Source organism: Ursus americanus, chromosome 8 (assembly GCF_024610735.1).
Source record: "Ursus americanus isolate L20-20 chromosome 8, mUrsAme1.1.p, whole genome shotgun sequence".
Classification (NCBI taxonomy): Eukaryota; Metazoa; Chordata; class Mammalia; order Carnivora; family Ursidae; genus Ursus; species Ursus americanus.
Window position 1 is genome coordinate 41481302 of NC_142134.1, and position 22025 is coordinate 41503326.

General features: G+C 37.7%; 1 protein-coding gene across 12 annotated transcripts in view; it reads left to right on the top strand.

Moving 5' to 3' along the window:
• Positions 1-22025, top strand: part of CLOCK (clock circadian regulator) — a 138803-nt gene that overhangs the window by 65786 nt on the left and 50992 nt on the right. For 11 of the 12 annotated variants that reach the window (XM_087864129.1, XM_045815950.2, XM_045815955.2 and 8 more), the window contains 2 exons: positions 1171-1319; positions 4561-4652. In XM_087864129.1, coding sequence (XP_087720255.1) covers positions 1171-1319; positions 4561-4652 — 241 coding nt within the window. Of the gene's footprint in view, positions 1-1170; positions 1320-4560; positions 4653-22025 lie in introns of those variants that run through there. The other variant, XM_045815960.2, reaches the window with a different exon arrangement.

Below are 22025 nucleotides of genomic sequence, written 5' to 3' on the forward strand. Positions count from 1 at the left end.
GGTTTTCGTTCCTGTACAAGTTACCTGTACCTGCAATGCCTTGCATATACTCCACTACCATCCTTTTCTCACTCAACCTTCATAACTCACTTTAGTACATGAGGATGCCATCTCCGGTTCCTCTGAATTTCCATAGGAATTAGATAAATTTCTTGAAAGAGCTTGTCTTTTCCCCGTATCCCTAGCCTTTATTAGCACAGTCTCTATTATTATAGCAGGCACTCACTGTTTGTTGATGCAGTCATTTTAACATCTATTATGTTTCTTAGGAGGTTTGAACCATTGTAATTTTTCCTGGTACTAATATAGAATAAATGCTTCTTTGGTACTGAAAAACAAAAAATAAATAAAATTATCCCCTGACCTTTTGGGAAATGAGTATACTTTGCTTAAACAAAAACTGAATTAGAAAATCTAACTTCACAAAATAGACAATTAGAGGTAGTATAGAATGATTAATTGCTATGTAAATAATTGCACTTAGTTGTCTGAAGGTCCTGGTGCCACTCAATAATTGTTTAGCTGCTTCACATACAACAGTACTAATTATTCATTTGGCACACATATTTTGAGTGCTTACTCTTTGTTAGTTGTTACCCTTAAGTGCTTAGATGAAAAAATTGGGGCTGTGTTATCAAGGTGTAGACAGCCTAATGGAGAGAGAGAGAGAGATGCAAACAAATGGTTTATAGCTCTGTGCTGGAGCCTGGCATACAGGAATAAAGAGGAAGACTACATGTATAAGCCTGAGGGTAGAAAGATTTTCATTTTTAGATTTGTTTGTGATTTAAAACTTGAGATGGATAACTTTCTCCTACCTAGTAATCTTGAATAATTTGTATTTGCACATTATATGCACTTCCACAAATGTATCTCAGTAATATTCATAATAACCTAAAACCTGAGATTTGAATGAAGTTTGTCTTATTGACATTTTCCTAAGAACATGTTTGCCAGATGCTTAATATGTAAGTTCTTCAGTGATAAACTGAGAAGAAAATATTGCCCCAATTAATTGTGCATTGTTGGTAACCTGTAGCTAAATACTTATTATCACCTATATTGATGGAAGTATATGGTGTGTAATTATGTCTAAAGTGAGCATTGTATTAAACTGTGTGTATAATCAAATGGATTGTTTGAAAGCCGCTTAATTTTTTTTTTCATCAGAGTATCTAGAAACAAATCTGAAAAGAAACGTAGAGATCAATTTAATGTTCTCATTAAAGAACTGGGATCCATGCTTCCTGGTAATGCTAGGAAGATGGACAAGTCTACTGTTCTGCAGAAGAGCATTGATTTTTTACGAAAGCATAAAGGTAAAATTTTAACTTTATAAGACGGATTTTTTTTAATAACGTATCTCCCTTAAAGCATAATGTGATAGAATCTTAACAGTGATTCTTAAAATTGGGTGCTTCCTCACCTTTTTTTGAGAGAAAGAAATCAATTACCTTTTTAAAGGTTTCCCGGTATGTTCTTTATTTCATTCAACAAACATTTATTTAGTGCCTGCTATATCCTAGATTCTTGGGGTGCAGAGTAGCAATCCTGGCCCTCAGTTAACTCAAGCCAAGGAAAACAAATATATAAACAGCTAATTGACAATGCAGATACCTATGGTGTTTGTAAACCATAACTTGCCATGAGAACACAGAGGAGAAAAAAAAAATGTGTCAGGAAAGCCTTAAAAATAGTTGGTTTTTCAGCTGAGTCTTCCTTTTAGATTAAGTAAGGAGAAGAGCATTTCACCTGGAGGAAATAGGAAATAGTGTGTGCAGAAGCAGAGAAGCAGGGTTCAGTGTAATTGGAGCATAGTTGAGTTGAAAAATTATGGATATATTTCAAAGAAAGGTAAGAACCACATCATGGGGGCCTTGTATGCCATTTTAAAGGATGATTTCAGTCTATGTCTAGGAAATAAATACTGTTTCTAAGATTAAGTGATTATTAGTCGAAGAAAATCATTTTGACTAAAGGAGTCATGAAAAAGTTAAAGAACATTGAATATTTTGGTAACAGAGATAATAGATGAAAAACTTGTAGAAGGACATTTCCTTTTCCAGATGCAAATGAAACCGCAAAACTTCTCAAAAGGAGAATTTGTAACTAGTACTTTTATTCACTCCTCCAGGGCTCGCTCAGTCATGCATTACCAGGCTGGTTTATGCTCCACCACTCTTTGAAATTATTTTTGTTAATTTTACAAATGCCGGCAGCCCCACCTGTTCTGCTGCCAATCAAGTGATAGCAGTAGCGTTTTCTTACACCTAATGCACTGGAAATTTTTTTTAGAAGATTTATTTACTTATTAGAGAGCGTGAGTGGGGGAGGTGCAGAGGGAGAGCGAGAGAGAATCCCAAGCAGGCTCCATTGCTTAGAGTGGACCCTGAGATCATGACCTGAGCCGAAATCAAGAGTCCAGTGCTTAACCCATTAAGCACCAGGTGCCCCTGCACTGGAAGTTTTAATCCATCTGCCACTGGCTTTTTTTCCCCCTTGGCCTGTGTTATACTGCACTTCTTCATTCACCTCCCCTTCCTAATTGAAACTCTTTCTTTTTTTCCCCCCCAAATGTCTTATCTTTTGTGCTCTTGCTTTCTCTGAGATAATCATTCCATAGCTTCCAACTATTGCCTCTCTATTAAACTACCATATCTGTATTTTTAGATGCCAACTCTTCAGTCTTTTGTTTCCAGATAACTTCTAGATCTTTCTTTTGCATGTGCTCAAACTCTGTGCATCTGAAACTGAATTCATTTTCATTTTGTCAAGTCACCTCTTTAAACTTTCCTTTTTACGTTTTTACACTACCCTTTCAGTCCCTAGGACTCACGCCTGAAAAGACTTAGATTTTGGGGCGCCTGGGTGGCTCAGTCGTTAAGCATCTGCCTTCGGCTCAGGGTGTGATCCCAGGGTCCTGGGATTGAGCCCTGCATCGGGCTCCCTGCTCCGCTGGGAGCCTGCTTCTTCCTCTCCACCTCCCCCTGCTTGTATTCCCTCTCCCACTGGCTGTCTCTCTCTCTGTCAAATCAATAAATAGAATCTTTAAAAAAAAAAAAAAAAAAGACTTAGATTTTTTCCACCTTCCTTAGTACTGTGTCACAGTTTCTGTTGATTTTTCTGTAAATGTATCAAAATTGATTGTCTTCAATTTTATTGTCACCATTATCATTACATTTTATCTCTTCAAATAGTATTCTCACTAACCTTAGTTTAGTGTCCCTTGTTAGCATACTCAGTGCCTTCAGACATTGCAGTTCAATAAATGATTGCTGAATGAAATGAAATCATTTGCCCCTGGTAATGGAAGATTAATTCTGGCATTAAGTGGGTCAGTTTTTTTTTTTTTTCAAAATTGGGTATATAATTCTCATAAAAGTAAAATTAACCTTAAATTAAAAGGGAGTTCTTACATACTTTTGTTAGTACTCTAAGCCTGTGTTTAACTAAACTTGATGGATTTGCTTGTGTATTTAAATTCTTTTTCTGGATGTATATAATTGCTGCGAACTTGAAAAGCATGACTGTATTCCCCAGAATTAGTAGCTAGACTTCTTAGTTACTCATCATATTGTAGTACAGGCATTTTCAGTATGCCAAATGTTGGGTGACAATTTAATATCCTATGTTTATGTATGTGGTAATACAAAATCAGAATAGCTTAGTCCCTACTTTCACTGAAAAGTAGAATATATTTTGTGGAGTAAAATCTGTGATAATAGATTTTTATTTTGCCTGGTTGTTGAATATGTCTGCATTTAAAAATGAAAAAATATTTATTACCTAAGTAGTTCAGGTTTCATCATTTATAAATAGCTTTCTCATAACCAAATCCATTAGAAAAATGTTGCAAAATAAACTAATAATTTTGTTAAAATGTGTGCCCCAAGCCAGGGATTTCCAGATTTTTGACCAGTTCCCTACCACTAAGAAAAGATTCAAGAGGACACTAAGCAAAATCACTCTGGGATTATTACTTTAAAGTTTTTTCCCAAATTTTAATTTAGTCTCCTTGATTAGTTCAGGATAGAGCACCTCAGATTGGGAGGAATCTTTCTTACTCGTAACAGGCAAGCCTAAAGTCGTCTTAGTTAAAAGCAGACTGACTGACTGACCTCCTTGGCTCGTCTCCTCCAGGTTCATGTCCATATGACTGCTCTAGCTGGGTTCTACCATTTGAATGTCAAGAGAAGGATGAGGAGAAAGAATTTCTTCCTAATGCTTGATACTAATATGCTTGTTCTGATTCTTATTTGGTCATTATGTCAAGCAGGAAGTAGTCTCAGGCCTTCAGCAATACAGACTCCCCAAAGAAAAACCGGGGACTGGTATTTCCAAGAGACCTAATCCAAGGAGATAACTTGCCACATTAGTCCATGTATTTCATCATACCCAAGCCTGGGCCTCCTGATACCTACCTAAACCAATGTTATTACCTGTGGTTCTCATCTTAAATAGAGAGGGAGGAGAGAAGGCAATTTGTTGGACTTTTGTACCACCCCTTACCCCTACCCTGTGTTTGGAGTATGCCACTAATGTGTCAAATAATCTTTACAGAAATCACTGCACAGTCAGATGCCAGTGAAATTCGACAGGACTGGAAACCTACATTCCTTAGTAATGAAGAATTTACACAATTAATGTTAGAGGTATGTCTAGATTTAATTTTTGAAAAGTTTTATTTCCTCAAAAAAAATCATTGAGGTGACGAATTTTAGTATGGTTTTAACAATATTAATTTAATATTGAAAAGTCTTAAATAATTGTAAATCAATAAACTATATCTTCAATTAAAATTAATCAATATAAGTAAATAGTAGTATGTGGTAAGATAATCTTAAATTTTCATATTTTTTATATGATTTTTGAGAGGCTTAATAAAAGTCAGAAGCCTATCGCTATCACATTCTTTACCTGAGGCCACACTAACAACATTCAAATGAAGAATAATGTATTTTATTCATCACATGTTAAATATTATTTTTGAGGGACACCTGCTGGCTCAGTCAGTAAAGCATGAGACTCTTGGTCTCGGGGTCATGAGTTCGAGCCCCATGTTGGGTATAGAGATTACTTTAAAAAAAAATCTTTAAATATGAGATGTATACTACTGGATCAAGGATCTTTTTTAACAACTTGAAATTCACCTAAATACAATATAAAATGACAATAAATGAAGTATTTTGAAAATATTGAAACATGGAAACATACATTGAAAGGCAACCCTTCTTAATTCAAGTAGAAACTTTTAAAAGGAAATAAGTAAATGTTCTATAACAAAATTATTTTTGAAAACAATTCGGAACATACTTGCTTATAATTGAAAACCCACAAAAATCCACAAAAATTTTGAGTCACTTGTATCTATCAGTTTTACTTTTCTACTTTTTAATTGTTTCCTATGTAGAATAATATAGGTATCATCTTTGTACACAAAGTACACATTTCCGTATCAAATTTCCATGAAAACTTGGATAGGGAAAAGAGGTGGTATACTTCGGCAGTGGCAGTTAAGGACAGGATAAACAAACACTTAACAAAGTAGACATAGAGCTGAGGAAAGCAGTTGAGGTAGGGATGTTAGAGGTTGTTAAATAATTTACATCTCTTACCCTGTTTGTTTGGATAAATTATTTTAGACCGTAAGCGTTTATCTCTGTCATGTATGTATGTGTAATGACCATATTGCAAGTGTCTTTGTGTATCGATTAAAGTCTAAAGCAACATAAAATATATTGCAAATTAATGAGTTATTTTTTTGTTGATACTTTAGATGAAACAGTTAATTGCTGGATTAAGTACATATTCAGCAGAAATGTTACCATATGAAAATTTGTTGGACTATAAATACATGTATTTATAGCTGTGCTTAAAATCTGAAAAATAACTGAGCACTTTTCACGTATTAACCAATGAATGCTCACAGTAATCGTATGAAATACCTGTTCGTATCACTTTCTTACTTTGCTCAGATGAGAAGATAGAGGAACAAAGGGATTATGATACCCACAGTAACAGAGTAAGTAGCTCAGTTGTTAAGTAGCTCAGCTGGGATTCACTGCAGCCTCTGCTTTCCATGGCCTGAGCCTCTGTGCAGGCTGCCACTCATACAACTTCTTTACAGTGAAAGCTAGCCAAAGAACAGACCTTTTAGCTTAAAAACCAGCAATTAGCTCTTTAAATAGTGGACACTTCAGTTAGAAACCAAATAATAGTTTCTAATTTTAAGGGTTTTTTTCCTCTAAAAGGTAAGTGTTCTTCTCTAACAAAATTATTTTATTACTTCTAAAGTTCATAAAAGAGTGGTCTGTAATAGCCTTCTGATCATCTACTCATCACTAACCTCATTGACATTGTCCAGAATTATCTTGTTAGATATAAGTAATGCGTTTATGAAAGAGTACACACAAACTAATGTCTAAACAGAGAAAGGAAATAGCTCATTTAATCACTCCTTAATTTTTATTTTATGATTATAATCTCAGTGCAGTGGTTTAATAAGATCCTCTGTTAATCATAAACTACCCACTTTGTTTTAATGGTATGAAAAATTTCTTATAAATTCATAAATTTGTATAGTATCTTCACTTATTTCTTAATACCTTAATGAAGGTAAATTCACTAATAGGCTAAACAGAGAAGCATTGTCTCCAAATTTTCTTTACACTGGTCAGATTTTCTTTTTTTATTATTTGTCAAGACACATGTACATATGTAGATTACTATAAAAAATAAATCTAGAGATTAGAACATTGTAATATGCAACAGAAAACTTGAACATACTAAAAATTTTGAAAATATGAATTATTACCCTTGCAGCTTTTAAGATCACATTCCTAAAAAGTGTTACATTTATCTATTTATTAATATCTTAAGGACATTTTTGCTTTTTAATGAATATTAACAACTATATATTCTATATATTAACTACATATACAATATATCTACTATATATTCACTATATATTATATAATATATATTCTAACATTAATATGCCAAGATACGTACAAGATACAAGGAGGATATGTATAAATATGTGTATATATTACAACCATGGTCCAGCTAACCTAGTTGTGTTACTGTTGGCCACTTGTGTTGATCAGATTACAGATAGGTAGTCCCAATACCATTTTCAGCAGAATTTTAAATATAGACTCTATGTTGGAATATTAGAGCTGCTAGTAGAAGGTATTAAATCATTCAGCTCATTTTATGGATGAGGCCCAGAGAAGTTGCAACTTGTCCAAGGTCAGGTAGCTAATTAATGAAAGAACTGGGAAACTTATAACTTACGTGTTGGCTGTTTCTCACTTTTCCTCCATTGCCACCCGTCCATCTCCCTTTTATCTTTGTTGCCTGGGGAATACTTCTTTTTATCCTTGAGAGTGAGGGGGGTAGCTTGAGAGTAGCCAGGGAAATCAGGATGATTTAGCCTGATCAGATCTTTCTACAAAGTCATATCTATGTGAAGTAATCTCCTAGTATGTAGCTCATTTTCCTTGGCAGCTGGCCACTCTCTCTAGTAATTTGCTAGTGCCCTGTCAGCTTCATCTTAGATACAGATCCACAAGGAGGTACTGTCCCTTTCTCTAGAACTTCCATTCCTGTCTTTCCCAGATTAAACACTAAATAAATAATAAGGGTTTACACAGTTCTTTTATGTGGGCCAAACAGATATCAATGGGAAGACAAGGAGTTCTTTTTTGAGTGTTTTATTTTAATTCCAGTTAGTTAACGTACAGTATTATATTATTTTCAGGTGTACAATATAGCGATTCACCAGTTCCATACACCACCCATTGCTCTTCAAAAGTGTACTCCTTAGTCCCCATCACCTGTTTAACCCATCCCCCTACCCACCTCTCCTCTGGTAACCATCAGTTTGTTCTCTGGAGTTAAGAGTCTGTTTCTTGGTCTGTCTCTTTCCTTTGTTCATTTGTTTTATTTCTTAAATTCCACACAGCGGTGAAATCATATGGTATTTGTCTTTCTCTGACTGACTTATTTCATGTAGCATAATAATCTCTAGCTCCATCCATGTTGTTGCAAATGGCAAGATTTCATTCTTTTTTATGGCTGAATAATATTTCATTGTATATTTTTGTGTGTGAGTGTGTACGTACGTATGTACTTACATACGTACAACCTCTTCCTTATCCATTCATCAGTCAGTGGACACTTGGGCTGATTCCATATCATGGATATTGTAAATAATGCTGCTGTAAACATCAGGGCACATGTATCCCTTTGAATTAGTGTTGTATTCTTTGGGTAGATACCCAGTAGTGAGATTGCTGGATCATGGGGTAGTTCTATTTTTAACTTTTTGAGGAACTTCCATACTGTCTTCCACAAGGGCTGCACCAGTTTGCATTCCCACCAACAGTGCAAGAATGTTCCTTTTTCTCCACATCCTCGCCAACACTGGTTGTTTCTCGTGTTGTCGATTTAGCCATTCTGACAGGTGTGAGGTGATATCTCATTGTGGTATTGATCTGCGTTTCCCTGATGATAAGTGTTGGTGAGCATCTTTTCATGTGTCTGTTGGCCATCTATATGTCTTTGGAGAAATGTCTGTTCATGTCTTCTGCCCATTTTTTTAATTGGATTATTTGGTTTTGGGGTGTTAAGTTTTATAAGTTCTTTATATATTTTGGATGCTAACCCTTTATCAGATATGTCATTTGTAAATATCTTATCTCATTCCATAGGTTGCCTTTTAGTTTTGTTGATTGCTTTCTTCACTCTGCAGAAGTTTTTATTTTGATGTAGTCACAATAGTTTATTTTTATTTTTGTTTCTCTTGCCTCAGGGGACCTATCTAGAAAATGGCCGATGTCAGAGAAGTTACTACTCATGCTCTCTTCTAGGATTATTTAGGTCTTTAATCCATTTCAAATTTATTTTTGGGTATGGTGTAAGAAAGTGGTCCAGTTTCATTCTTTTGCATGTTGTTGTCCAATTTTTCCAACATTTGTTGAAGAGACTGTCCCATTGGATATTCTTTCCTGCTTTGTCGAAGATTGACCATATAATCGTGGGTTTATTTCAGGGTTTTCTATTCTGTTCTATTGATCTGTATGTCTGTTATTGTGCCAGTACCATACTGCTTTGATTACTACAGGTTTATAATATAACTTGAAGTCCAGAATTGTGATGCCTCCAGCTTTGCTTTTCTTTTTCAAGATCGTGTTGGTTATTTGGGGTCTTCTGTGGTTCCATACAAATCTTAGGATTGTTTCTCCTAGTTCTGTAAAAGATGCTGTTGTATTTTGATAGAGGTTGCATTAAATGTGTAGATTGCTTTGGGTAGTGTAGACATTTTAACAATATTTCCTTTTCCAGTCCATGATCATGGAATTCCGTTTCGTTCTGTCATCTTCCATTTCTTTCATAAGTGTTACAGTTTTCAGAGCATAGGTCTTTCATCTCTTTGGTTAGGTTTATTCCTAGGTGTCCTATTATTTTTGTGCAGTTGTAAATGGGATTATTTTCTTAATTTCTCTTTGTGCTGCTTTATTATTGGTATCTAGAAATGAGGCAAGTTTCTCTAGATTGATTCTGTATCCTGTGACTTTACCGAATTTGTGTATCAGTTCTAGCAGTTTGTTGGTGGAGCCTTTTGGGTTTTCTGTATACAGTATCATGTCATTTGCAAATAGTGAAAGTTTTACTTCTTCCTTATGGATTTGGATATCTTATATTTCTTTTTGTCGTCTGGTTGTTGTGGCTAGGATATCCAGTACTGTGTTGAATAAAAGTGGTAAGAGTGGATAGCCTTGTGTTGTTCCTGACCATAGGGGAAAAGCTCTATTTTTCCCCATTAAGGATGATGTTAGTCTTTTGGGTTTTCCATATACAGTATCATATCAACTGCAAATAGTGGAAGTTTTGCTTCTTCCTTACCAAATTGGATGCCTTTTATTTCTTTTTCTTGGCTGATGGATGTGGCTAGAACTTCCAGTACTATGTTGAATAAAAGTGGTGAGAGTGGACATCTTGTCTTGTTCCTGACCTTGGGGGAAAAGCGCTCAGTTTTTCACCATTGAGTATGATGTATGATGTTAGCTGTGTGTTTTTCATCTGTGGCCTTTATTACGTTGAGGTATGTTCCCTCTAAACCTACTTTATCAGAGACTTTTATCATGAATGGATGTTGCACTTTGTCAAATGCTTTTTCTGCATCTATTGAGATGATCATATGGTTTGTATCCTTTCTCTTATTGACTTGATGTATCACATTGATTGATTTGTGAATATTGAACCACCCTTGCATCCCAGAAATAAATCTCACTTGATTGTGGTGAATGCTCTTTAAAATGTATTGTTGGATTTGGCTTGCTAATAATATTTTGTTGAGGATTTTTGCATCTGTGTTCATCAGGGATATTGCCCCATAGTTCTCCTTTTTTTTTTTTTGGTAGTTATTTAGTTGGTTTTTGTATCAGGGTAAATGCTGGCTCCAAAAAATGAATTTGGAAGGTTCCTTCCTCTTCTATTTTTTTTGAATAGTTTGAGGATAGGTATTAACTCTTCTTTAAATGTTCGGTAGAATTCGCCTGTGAAGCCATCTGGTCCTGGGCTTTTGTTTTTTTGTGAGTTTTTTGATTACCGATTCCATTTCTTTGCTGGTGATTGGTCTGTTTAAATTTTCTATTTTCCTGTTCAGTTTTGGTAGGTTATATGTTTCCAGGAATTTATCCGTTTCTTCTGTGTTGTCCAATTTGTTGGCATATAGTTTGTCATAATCTGTTGCAATTGTATTTCTGTACAAACTTACAACCCCAAAATCAAGAATCATGTGTTCCACTGAGCTAGCCAAGCATTCCAGTCTTTGTTTTTATTTATTTATTTTTTTAATTTAAAATCAATTAATTAGCATATAATGAATTGTTTAGGGGTACAGATCTGTGATTCATCAGTCTTACACAACACACAGTGCTCATCATGACACATAGCCTCCCCAATGTCCATCACCCAGCCACCCCATCCTCCCACCCACTCCCCTCCAGCAACCCTCAGTTTGTTTCCTAAGATTAAGAGTCTCTTATGGTTTCTCTCCCTCTCTGGTTTCATCTTGTTTCATTTTTTTTCTTTCTTCCCTATGATTGATCCTATGCCTTGTTTCTTAAATTCCACATATCAGTTAAGATTGTATGATGAGTGTCTTTCTCTGATCATTTCGCCTAGCATAATACCCTCTAGTTTCATCCCATGTTGTTGCAAATGGCAAGATTTCTTTTTTTGATGGCTGGGTAATATTCTGTTGTGTATATGTGTGTGTGTGTGTGTGTGTGTGTACACACACACACACACACACCACTTCTTCTTTATCCATTCATCTGTCTATGGATATCTGGGCTCTTTCCATGTTTGGCTATTGTGGACATTGCTGCTGTAAACATTGGGGTGCAGGTGCCCCTTCGGATCACTACCTTTGTATCTTTAGGGTAAATACCCAGTAGTGCAATTGCTGGGTCCTGTGAGCTGTTAGCTCTATTTTCAACTTCTTGAGGAACGTCCATACTATTTTCCAGAGTGGCTGCACCAGCTTGCATGCCCAAAAAGAGTGTAGGAGGGTTCCCCTTTCTCCACATCCTTGCCAACATCTCTCATTTTCTGACTTGTTAATTTTAGCCATTCTCATTGGTGTGAGGTCATATCTCATTGTGGTATTGACTTGTATTTCCCTGATGTCGAGTCATGTTGAGCACTTTTTCATGTGTCTGTTGGCCATTTGGATGTCTTCTTTGAAGAAGTATCTGTTCATGTCTTCTTAGTTCTTGACTGGATTATTTGTTTTCTGGGTGTTGAGTTTGATAAGTTCTTTATAAATCTTGGATACCAGCCCGTTATCTAATATGTCATTTGCAGATATCTTCTCCCATTATGTCAGTTGTCTTTGGGTTTTGTTCACTGTTTTCCTTTGTTGTGCAAAAGCTTTTTATCTTAATGAAGTCCCAATAGTTCATTTTTGCCTTTGTTTCCCTTGCCTTTGGAGACGTGTCTAGCAAGAAGTTGCTGTGGCCGAGGGTGCAGCTGCCTCTCTTCTCCTCAAGGATTTTGATAGATTCCTTTCTCACATTTAGGTCTGTCATCCGTTTTGAGTCTGTTTTTCCGTATGATGTAAGGAAATGGTCCAGTTTCTTTCTGTGCATGTGGCTGTCCAGTTTTCCCAACAGCATTTGTTGATGAGACTGTCTTTTTCCATTGGGTATTTGTTCCTGCTTTGTCAAAGATTAGTTGACCATAGAGTTGAGGGTCCATTTCTGGGTTCTCCATTCTGTTACATTGATCTATGTGTCTATTATTGTGCCAGTACCATTCTGTCTTGATGATTACAGCTTTGTAATAGAATTAGAAGTCCGGAATTCTGATGCTTCCAGCTGTGGTTTTCTTTTCCAACATTCCTTTGGCTATTTGGGGTCTTTTCTGGTTCCGTACCAGAATCCATAATTTTAGGATTATTTGTTCCAGTTCTGTGAAAAAAACTTGATGGTATTTTTATAGGGATTGCATTTTATGTATAGATTTCTCTAGCATTGACATTTTAACAATATTTGTATTTTAATGTACTGGATCCCATTGACAGTATTTTGGTGAGAATTTTGGCATCCGTGTTCATTGGGGATATTGGTCTGTAATTCTTCTTTTTGGTGGGGTCTTTGTCTGGTTTTGGGATCAAGGTAATGCTGTCCTCATAAAAAGAGTTTGGAAGTTTTCTTTCCATTTTGATTTTTTGAAACAGCTTCAGAAGAATAGGTATAAATTCTTCTTTAAATGTTTGGTAGAATTCCCCTGGGAAGCCATCTGGGCCTGGGCTCTTGCTTATTGGGAGATTTTTGATTACTTGCTTCAATTTCCTTGCTGGTTATGGGTCTGTTCAGGTTTTCTGTTTCTTCCTGTTTCAGTTTTGGTAGTTTATACGTCTCTCGGAATGCATCCATTTCTTCCAGATTGTCTGATTTGTTGGCCTGTAGTTGCTCATGATACGTTCTTATAATCGTTTGTGTTTCTTTGGTGTTGGTTGTGATCTCTCCTCTTTCATTCATGATTTTATTTATTTGGGTCCCTTCTCTATTCTTTTGGATAGTCTGGCCGGGGATTTATCAGCGTTATTAATTCTTTCAAAGAACCAGCTCCTAGTTTTGTCAATCTGTTCTACTGTTCTTTTGGTTTCTAGTTCATTGATTTCTGCTCTAATCCTTATCATTTCTCTTCTCCTGCTGGCTTTAGGCTTTATTTGCTGTTCTTTCTCCTTCTCCTGTAGGTGTAGGGTTAGGTTGTGTATTTGAGACCTTTCTTGTTTCTTGAGAAAGGCTTGTAATGCTGTATACTTCCGTCTTAGGACTGCCTTTGCTGTATCCCAAAGGTTTTGAACAGTTGTGTTTTCATTTGTTTCCATGAATTTTTTAAATTCTTAATTTCCTGGTTGACCCATTCATTCCTTAGTAGGATGCTCTTTAGCGTCCATTTATTTGAACAAGTTCCTTCCAAATTTCCTCCTGTGATTGAGTTCGAATTTCAAAGCATTGTGGTCTGAAAATATGCAGGGAGTGATCTCAGTCTTTTGGTACCGGCTGAGACCTGGTTTGTGACCCAGGATGGTCTGTTCTGGAGGATGTTCCATGTGCACTTGAGAAGAATATGTATTCCGTTGCTTTGGGATGGAATGTTCTGAATATACCTGTGAAGTCCATCTGGTCCAGTGTGTCATTCAAAGCCCTTGTTTCCTTGTTGAGCTTCTGCTTAGATGATCTGTCCATTGCAGTGAGGGGTTGTTAAAGTCCCCTATGATTATTGTATGATTATCAATGTGTTTCTTTAATTTTGTAAAAGAAATTGGTAAATTAATTGGTTTATATAATTGGCTGCTCCCATGTTAGGGGCACAAATATTTATAATTGTTAGATCTTCTTGGATAGCCCCTTAAGTATGATATAGTGTACTTCTTCATCTTTTATTACAGTCTTTGGTTTAAAACCTAGTTTGTCTGATACAAGGATTGCCACCCCAGCTTTCTTTTGATGTCCATTAATGATAAATGGATTTCCACCTCCCCCGCACTTTCAATCTGGAGGTGTCTTTGGGTCTAAAATGAGTCTCTTGCAGACAGCATATCGATGGGTCTTGCTTTTTTATCCAATCTGATAACCTGTGTCTTTTGATTGTGGCATTTAGCTCATTTACCTGCAGAGTAGCTATTGGAAGATATGAATTTAGTGCCATTGTATTACCTGTAAAGTTACTGTTACTGCATATTTTCTCTGTTCTTTTCTGGCGTATGTTACTTTTGGTCTGTCTTTGCTTAAAGGATCCCTTTTAATTTTTCTTACAGGGCTGGTTTAGTGATCACAAATTCTTTTAGTTTCTGTTTGTCCTGGAAGCTTATTATCTCTCCTTCTATTTTTGACTGATATCCCAGCTGGGTAAAGTATTCTTGGTGGCATATTTTTCTCCTTTAGCACCTTGAATATATTATGCCTGTACTTTCTGGCCTGTGAGGTGTCTGTAGATAGGTCTGCTGCCAATCTAATGTTTCTACCCTTGTAGGTTACAGACTTCTTGTCCCAAGCTGCTTTCAGGAATTTTTCTTTGTCTCTGAGATTTGTAAGTTTCACTATTATATGTCGTGGTGTTGACCTGTTTTTATTGATTTTGAGGGAACTCTCTGTGCCTCCTGAATTCTGATGCCTGTTTCCTTTCCCAGATTAGGGAAGTTCTGTGCTATAGTTTGTTCCAATATACTTTCTGCCCCCTCTCTCTTTCCTCTTCTTCCAGGATCTCAATTATTCTAATACAGTTTTGCTTTATAGTATCATTTCTCTGTCGAATTGTCCCCTTGTGATCCAGTAGTCGTTTATCTCTATTTTTCTTAGCTTCTTTATTCTCCATTGTTTGGTCTTCTATGTCACTAATTCTCTCTTCTGCCTCATTTGTCCTAGCAGTTAGAGCCTCCATTTTTTTTATTGCGTTTGATAGCCTTTTTTATTTCAACTTGGTTATAGTTCTTTTATTTCTCCAGAAAGGGATTCTATACTGACTAGTATATATTTTTTTAAGCCCAGCTAGTTTCTTTATAATTGTTATTCTGAACTCTAGTTCTGACATCTTACTAATGTCCATACTGATTCGGTCCCTGGCTGTCAGTGCTGCCTCTTGTTTTCTTTGTTGAGATGCGTTTTTCTGTCTTGTCATTCTGTCCAGGGAAGAATAGAGGAACAAGAGAAAATACTAAAACGATAACAACAACCCCAGGGAAATATACACTAAACAAATCAGAAGAGACCTGAAACTGGGGGCGGGGTGGGAGAGGGCTGTGTCTGAGAATATAATCAGACAGGTGAGCAGAATAGAGCAATATGCTGGATTCTTTGTGTATTTTGGTCTGTTTTGTTTTTGTTTTTGTTTTTTGTTTTTTATAAAACTAGATCCCAAAATTATTACGAGTAATAAGAAAAATTTGTATATGTACAAAAATAAAATTAAATACAATGAAAGGATAGAATGTGATTGTAATGGAAATTAAAAAACAAGACAAAAGAGAACAACAACAACAAAAAAAAAACAAAGGAAGGGATATTAGCAGACAGGTGAACAGAACAGAGCAATACACTATCTCCTGAGAGTATTTTGGTCAGTTTGTTAGAGGAAACCATATCTCAAAATTGTAAAGAGAAACTTATCTATACAAAAATAAAATTAAATTCTTTGAGAGGATGGACTGTAACTGTAAGGGTGAAAATTAAAAAGAACTTTAATGAAAACAAAACAAAAAAACAGAAGAAAAAAAGAAAAGAGAATATGATCAGCAGGTGAATAGAACAGAGCCATACACTAGATTTTGGGTGTATTTTGTTTTGTTAGAGGAAACTGCATCCCAAAATTTTAAAGAAAAAAGTATGTATATACAAATATAAGGTTAAATACAATGAAAGGTTAGGATGTGACTGTAAAAATGAAAACTGAAAAAGACTTTTAAAAAAGGTTGATAAAATAAGAATTTTGTTGAAAAAGGAAAGAAAAATTTTAAAAGAAGGAAAAAAAATTTTAAAAATTCAAGTTGAAAGACTAAAGAACCACGGGAAAAAAGCCATGAGTTCTATGTGCTGTATTCCCCTAGTGCTGGAGTTTTGCAGTTGTCATTGATTGGCAGACTTGGTTTTGGCTGGATGTTCTTGCTGATCTTCTGGGGGAGGGGCTGTTTGAGTTGATGAGTGTTTTGCCTGAATGGAATTGCACCACCGTTTGGGGGGGGGGGCGGCGCGGCAGGCTAAGTAAGCGTCTCCAGATCGCTCTATGTGGCTTTTGTTCCCTGAGGGCTTTCCTCACAGCTTTAGAGGATGAGAATGAAAATGGCGGCCTCCCAATCTCCAGCCCCAGGGCCGAAAGTTGGGGGCCCTACTCTTCAGTGCTCCCTCAGGGAAAAGCAGTCAGTCACTCCATTCTCCCTGGTCTCTGTCTGCACTCCGTGCTCATCTGGCCTGTGACCGAGCATTTCTATCTCAGGCACATGACCCTGTTTCGAGTCTCCAAACCCTGCAGACTCCTGCAGCATGGGTGGGCACCCACCCAGGCCACTCTCCCAGGGGGAGTAAGGAGGGTCTCACTGGTTCTGCTGCTTGCTGGGCCTCTGCTCAGAGAGCAGTCACCCGACCATGGTGCAGATCAGTTTATGGTAACCCTGAGCTGAGAGCCCTCTCCTGGGTTCACTGATTGCAGCTGACTTCCCCACTCCGATACCTGGGAACTCTGCTGCACTCAGGCACCCTTGGTTTTCCTGTGACCCCGAGGATTGAGACCACACTGTCCCACCTAGGATTCTTCCCCACGTCTTCACATGAGCACCTTTCAGGCAGGGACATCCCTCACTGGATCAGACTTCTAAAAGTTCTGATTTTGTGCTCTGCAGCTCTGTCACTTTCTGGTGTCGGTTTATGGAGGCTCCATGTCCCCGCTTTTATCTTCCCATATATCACCTGGCATTCACTTCTCTGCACCTCCTACCTTGCAAAAAGTGGTCACTTTTCTATTCCTGGTGTTGCAACTATCCTTTTCTTAGATCTCCAGTTGAGTTCACAGGTATCCAGAATGGTTTGATTGTTATCTCGCTGAATTCCTGTGACCAGACGAAATTAAGGTCTCCTACTCCTCTGCCATCTTGGAAGCTACCCCCATCTTTGTTTTGAATTCTGATTTGTCCTACATAAGTTTTGCTATTCTGGCTTGCTTGCTTTTTTTTTTCTTCCACGTTTTTATTTAAATTGCAACTAGTTAATATAGTTCAATATTAATTTCAGGTGTAGAATTTAGTGACTCATCACTTAACATACTACACTTGGTGGTTATCACAACAAGTGCCCTCCTTAATGCCCATCATGTGTTTAGCCCACTCCCCCTACCCCCCGCCCAGTAACTGTCAGTTTGTTCTTTACAGTTAAGAGTTTGTTTTTGGTTTGCCTCTTTTTTGATACCCATTTTCATGAGAAATATTTCTCCATCCCCTCACTTTCAACCTGCAGGTGTCTTTAGGTCTAAAATGAGTCTCTTATAATCAGCGTATAGATGGGTCTCATTTTTTTTATCCTTCCTGTCACTGTATATCTTGTTATTGGATCATTTAGTCCATTTATATTCAAAGTAATTATCAATAGATATGTATTTATTGCCATTTTATTACCTGTTTTGTGGTTTCTGAAGATTTTCTCTAATCCTTTCTTGTCTTTTTGATGGTTTGCTGGTTTTCTTTAGTGATATATTTGGATGCTTTTCTCTTTTTTTTTTTTTTTTTTTTTTTTGCATGTATGGTAGTGGTTTTTGATCTGTGGTTATCATTAGGTTTGCATGTAACATCTTCTGCATATAGCAGTCTGTATTAAGTTGATTGCTGCTTAAGTTTGATCTCATTCTTTACACCTCTCCTCCCCATGTTTTAGGTATATGGAGTCATATTTTATATCCTTTTATTTTGTAAGTTCCTTGACTGATATTTTACAAAAATATTCATTTTTACTGCTGTTTTGTTTTCTGTCTTCACACGGTCACTTTTGGTGTTTCTTTTCACTGAAAGAGGCCCCTTTAATATTTTTTGCAGGGCTGGCTTAGTGGTCATGAACTCCTTTAGTTTCATTTGTCTGGGAAAAGTTTTTTTTTTTTTCTTTTTTTTTTGGTCTGGGAAATTCTTTATCTCTCCTTTGTTCTGATTGATAGCCTTTTTGAATAGAGTATTCTTGGCTGCAGATTTTTCCCTTTCAGTACATTGAGTGTATCATGCCCACTCCTTTTTTGGCTTGGAAAGTTTCTGTTGAAAAATCTCCTGTTAGACTTATGGAGTTTCCCTTATATGTGACTGTCTTCTTTTGTCTAGCTGCTTTTAGATTTTTTTCTTTATCAGTATATTTTGCCATTTTAATTAGATTTTGTTGGGGGTTCTCTGTGCCTCTTGGGTCTGGATATCTGTTTTCTTCCCCAGATTTGGGAAGTTTTCAGGTATTATCTCTTTAGATAAATTTTCGGTCCCCTTTTCTCTCTCCTCTTCTGGGACTCCTATAATATGAATGGTACTGTATTTGATGGAGTCACTGAGTTCCCTAAGTCTATTCTCATTTTGTGTTTTTCTTTTTTCTCTTGTTCACCTCGATTACTGTCCGTTACTCTGTCTTCTAGGTCATTAATTAATTCCTCTGCTTCTTCCATCCTACTGTTCATTCCATCAAGTGTATTTCTAATTTTGTTCATTGAGTGCTTCATCTGTGCTATGTTATTCCTTCTCTCTGTGTTGAGGGTCTCACTGATGTCTTCTCTTTTCTCAAGTCCAATGAATATATTTAGGATCATTACTTTAAAATTCTCTATCAGGCATATTACTTATGTCTGTTTTACTTAGGTCTCTGTCTGTGGCCTTGTCCTTTTTTTACATTTGGAACAAATTCCTCTGCCTTTTCATTTTGTCTAAGTCTCTCCCTGCTTCTGTGTGTTAGGAAAGTCAGCTTCATCTCCTGTTCTTGAGGGTAATGGCCTTATGAAGAAAAGGTTTTGTAGTGCCCTGCCGGGTAGTATCACGTGACCTCTTCCCCAGATCCTGGTGCTTCGAGGAGTTTCTCCAGTGTGTGCTGTGTGTGCTCTGCTGTTCTGTCTTGGCCGCTTTATTCTTCAGGCCAGTTGTCTGCAGAGGCTCTCTTCACTTCTGTTGTGAAATGAGACCTGTCACTACCACCAGTGGAACTGAGGCCCTGCAAGAGTCCTGAGTGGGGAGAGGTGGTATGGGCAAGGGTTTGGGCTAGTGTTCTGGGGCAGTGGAGGGGTGGCATCACCCTGGGACTGACACAAATGTGACTGGGTAGGGTGGTTCTGCTGGAGCACAGGAGGGTGGGCCTTGGTGTAAGCAGGTTAGGTAGCGAGTGTTGAGGCTGTGCTTCTTCCCGCAGGTGGCTGTGTGCTTCCGCTGAGAGGTGGGAGAGGGAGATGGTGCCTGCCAGTTCCTTTGTTCCTGGTGGGGTCTTTCTGTGAATGCTGTCTCTCTGCGACACACTCTGAGATGAGCAGATAACCTCCTCACTCTGTGCCCCAGATGTTCTGCAGATCATTGTTTCCAAACTGTGTGTCCACAGGATGTTTGTCCTGCCTTCTTCCCCAATGACCCTGGGCTCTCCCTGAGCCAAACCTGCTGATCTTTAGAACTCCAGACGTTAAGCCCTGCTGATGGCCGGAACTCATGAAATTTGGCCCCTCTTGCTTTCCAGGCCCAGTTGCCATGGGGATTTGTTTTCCCCTTGCACTCCCCTGTGTGCTAGTCTGTCTTTTGCCAGTCTCTATTACTGGGGCTCCCTCCCTGCCACAGCAGCCCATCTTTTTCACTGCCTCTCTGCATTTTCCTACCTTCTTCATTGTGGCCTCTTTTCTACCTTTAGTTGTAGAGTTTGCTCTGCAGTCTTCAGATGTATTTAGGATGATTTGATAGTTATCAAGTTGTATTTGGGACAGTGTAAGCCTGGGGTCCTCCTACTCTGCCACTGTCATTGAAGACAAACAGTTTTAACTAATGAACTCTTTCCATTATATCATACAGTGTGGGAAAATGGATAAGCCTCACAGGCTTCAGTCTTAGGAGTAGGATGTCCTTCCCTGTCTTACTTTCTCTTCCATATCTCTCCAATTTTCCTCCTTTGGGCCCTCCTTAAGACCCCTTTAGTTTTTGGTGTACCCATTCACTGTGCTTGGAAATTAAATCCCTCCACCCAAAAGAAGTCTGGGCCCTGGGTTCTTTCTTGTAGAGTTAAGACTTTTGTGGTATGTTGGTGGAGGCTTTTCTCTGCTTAGTCTTTGCCTGTGTCAAAGTTGAAAGGGCAGGCTCTGGTTCTGGCAATGGCCTTATGTTGTTAAGAGTTCTGATTTCAGTTCGTTCTCCTCACAGAAGACAGCTTTACTCAGTTTCTAGCAAATATGCAAAGAGCAAATACAGATCACCGTAGTAAATGTTAATTCACTGTCAAAGATAACACAATCTAGCTTCACATGAAACATGTTCTTAATGTCATTTTGACCCCTTCATTATGAAATAATACTGGAATTATTGTACTAAGGAGTTTTCGTAAAAATAATTTCATGAATTTTCTTTTTTTCTTTTTTCTTTTTTTAAGATTTATTTATTGGCTTGAGAGAAAGAGAGAGAGAGCCAGCACACACATATGTGGGCTGGGGGCGAGAGGGAGGGAGAGTGAGAGAGAGAGAACCTCAAGCAGACTTCCCACTGAATGCAGAGCCTGACACAGGGCTTGATCTCATGACCCTGAGATCATGACCTGAACCAAAATTAAGAGTCAGACACTTAACTGACTGAGCTACCCAGACACCCCTTGAATTTTCTTAAATTTCACACTTCTCTCCCTTTCTTTCTTTCTCTCTTTCTTTCTCTCTCTCTCTCTCTCACACTCTCAGCCAAGAATGGGTTTTTCTGAGCCATTCTCTGAAGATAGGCATCTACTCATAATAAGTTCTTTCTGACATCCAGATCTGTCCCCCAGTAGAAAGGGGAGGTGGAGGGTGCCTTTTTCCATATATTCAACAATTCTTCAACAGTTATTTAGAAGTAAGGGAGATTGCTCTAACTCCCAGGTCCATATATCATATATTACAGATATTTTTTTATCTACTGCGTGCCACATATCTGCTAGGTGCTGCAGATAACAGTGTTGAAGAAGACATATATGGTTCTTACCAGCAATTGCTATCCTTTGAGAGAGCCCCGTAATTAAAAAGAAATTTAAATTTAGCATGATAACCATTTTGATAGGCAAAGAGGAACTCCTCTTATGGTGTATCTTTTCTGCTGTATATTTTCAACATCTTTTTCACTGGATCTTCTTTTCCTTCAGCTTGCGTATATGCTTCAGTTACTTCCCTTGATAGTTGGTCCCCTTGGAACTTGTCCTTTCTCCTTTCTTCCCTCTGAAGTTCATAAAGGAGTAGTTTATAATAGCCTGATTATCACTTGTGTCTAAACTCATTGTAGTCTGATTCACCTTACTACTGATATAACTCTTTAAAGTCACCAAAATTTACTTCTCATTTTCTTAGTCCTTATCCTGTTTGATCTCATTTTACAGTGAACCATCCCTCTTCCTCCTCACTCACCTTGTCATTTTCTCTTCTGTTGCCTTCCTTTTTTTTTTTTTTTAAGATTTTATTTATTTATTTGACAGAGACAGCCAGCGAGAGAGGGAACACAAGCAGGGGGAGTGGGAGAGGAAGAAGCAGGCTCCTAGTGGAGGAGCCTGATGTGGGGCTCGATCCCAGAATGCTGGGATCACGCCCTGAGCCGAAGGCAGACGCTTAACGACTGCGCCACCCAGGCGCCCCATTCTATTGCCTTCCTTGACGACAGTGTGTTCCCTGTTCTCTGTCATTTTCTCTGGCCCTTGTCCTCCTCCTCATCCCCATGTGTGGATATTACTCCAAGGATTTGTCTTAGGTATGCTTCTCTCTTTTGCAGATCACATTTTTTTAGCTCTCACTTCTGTGCC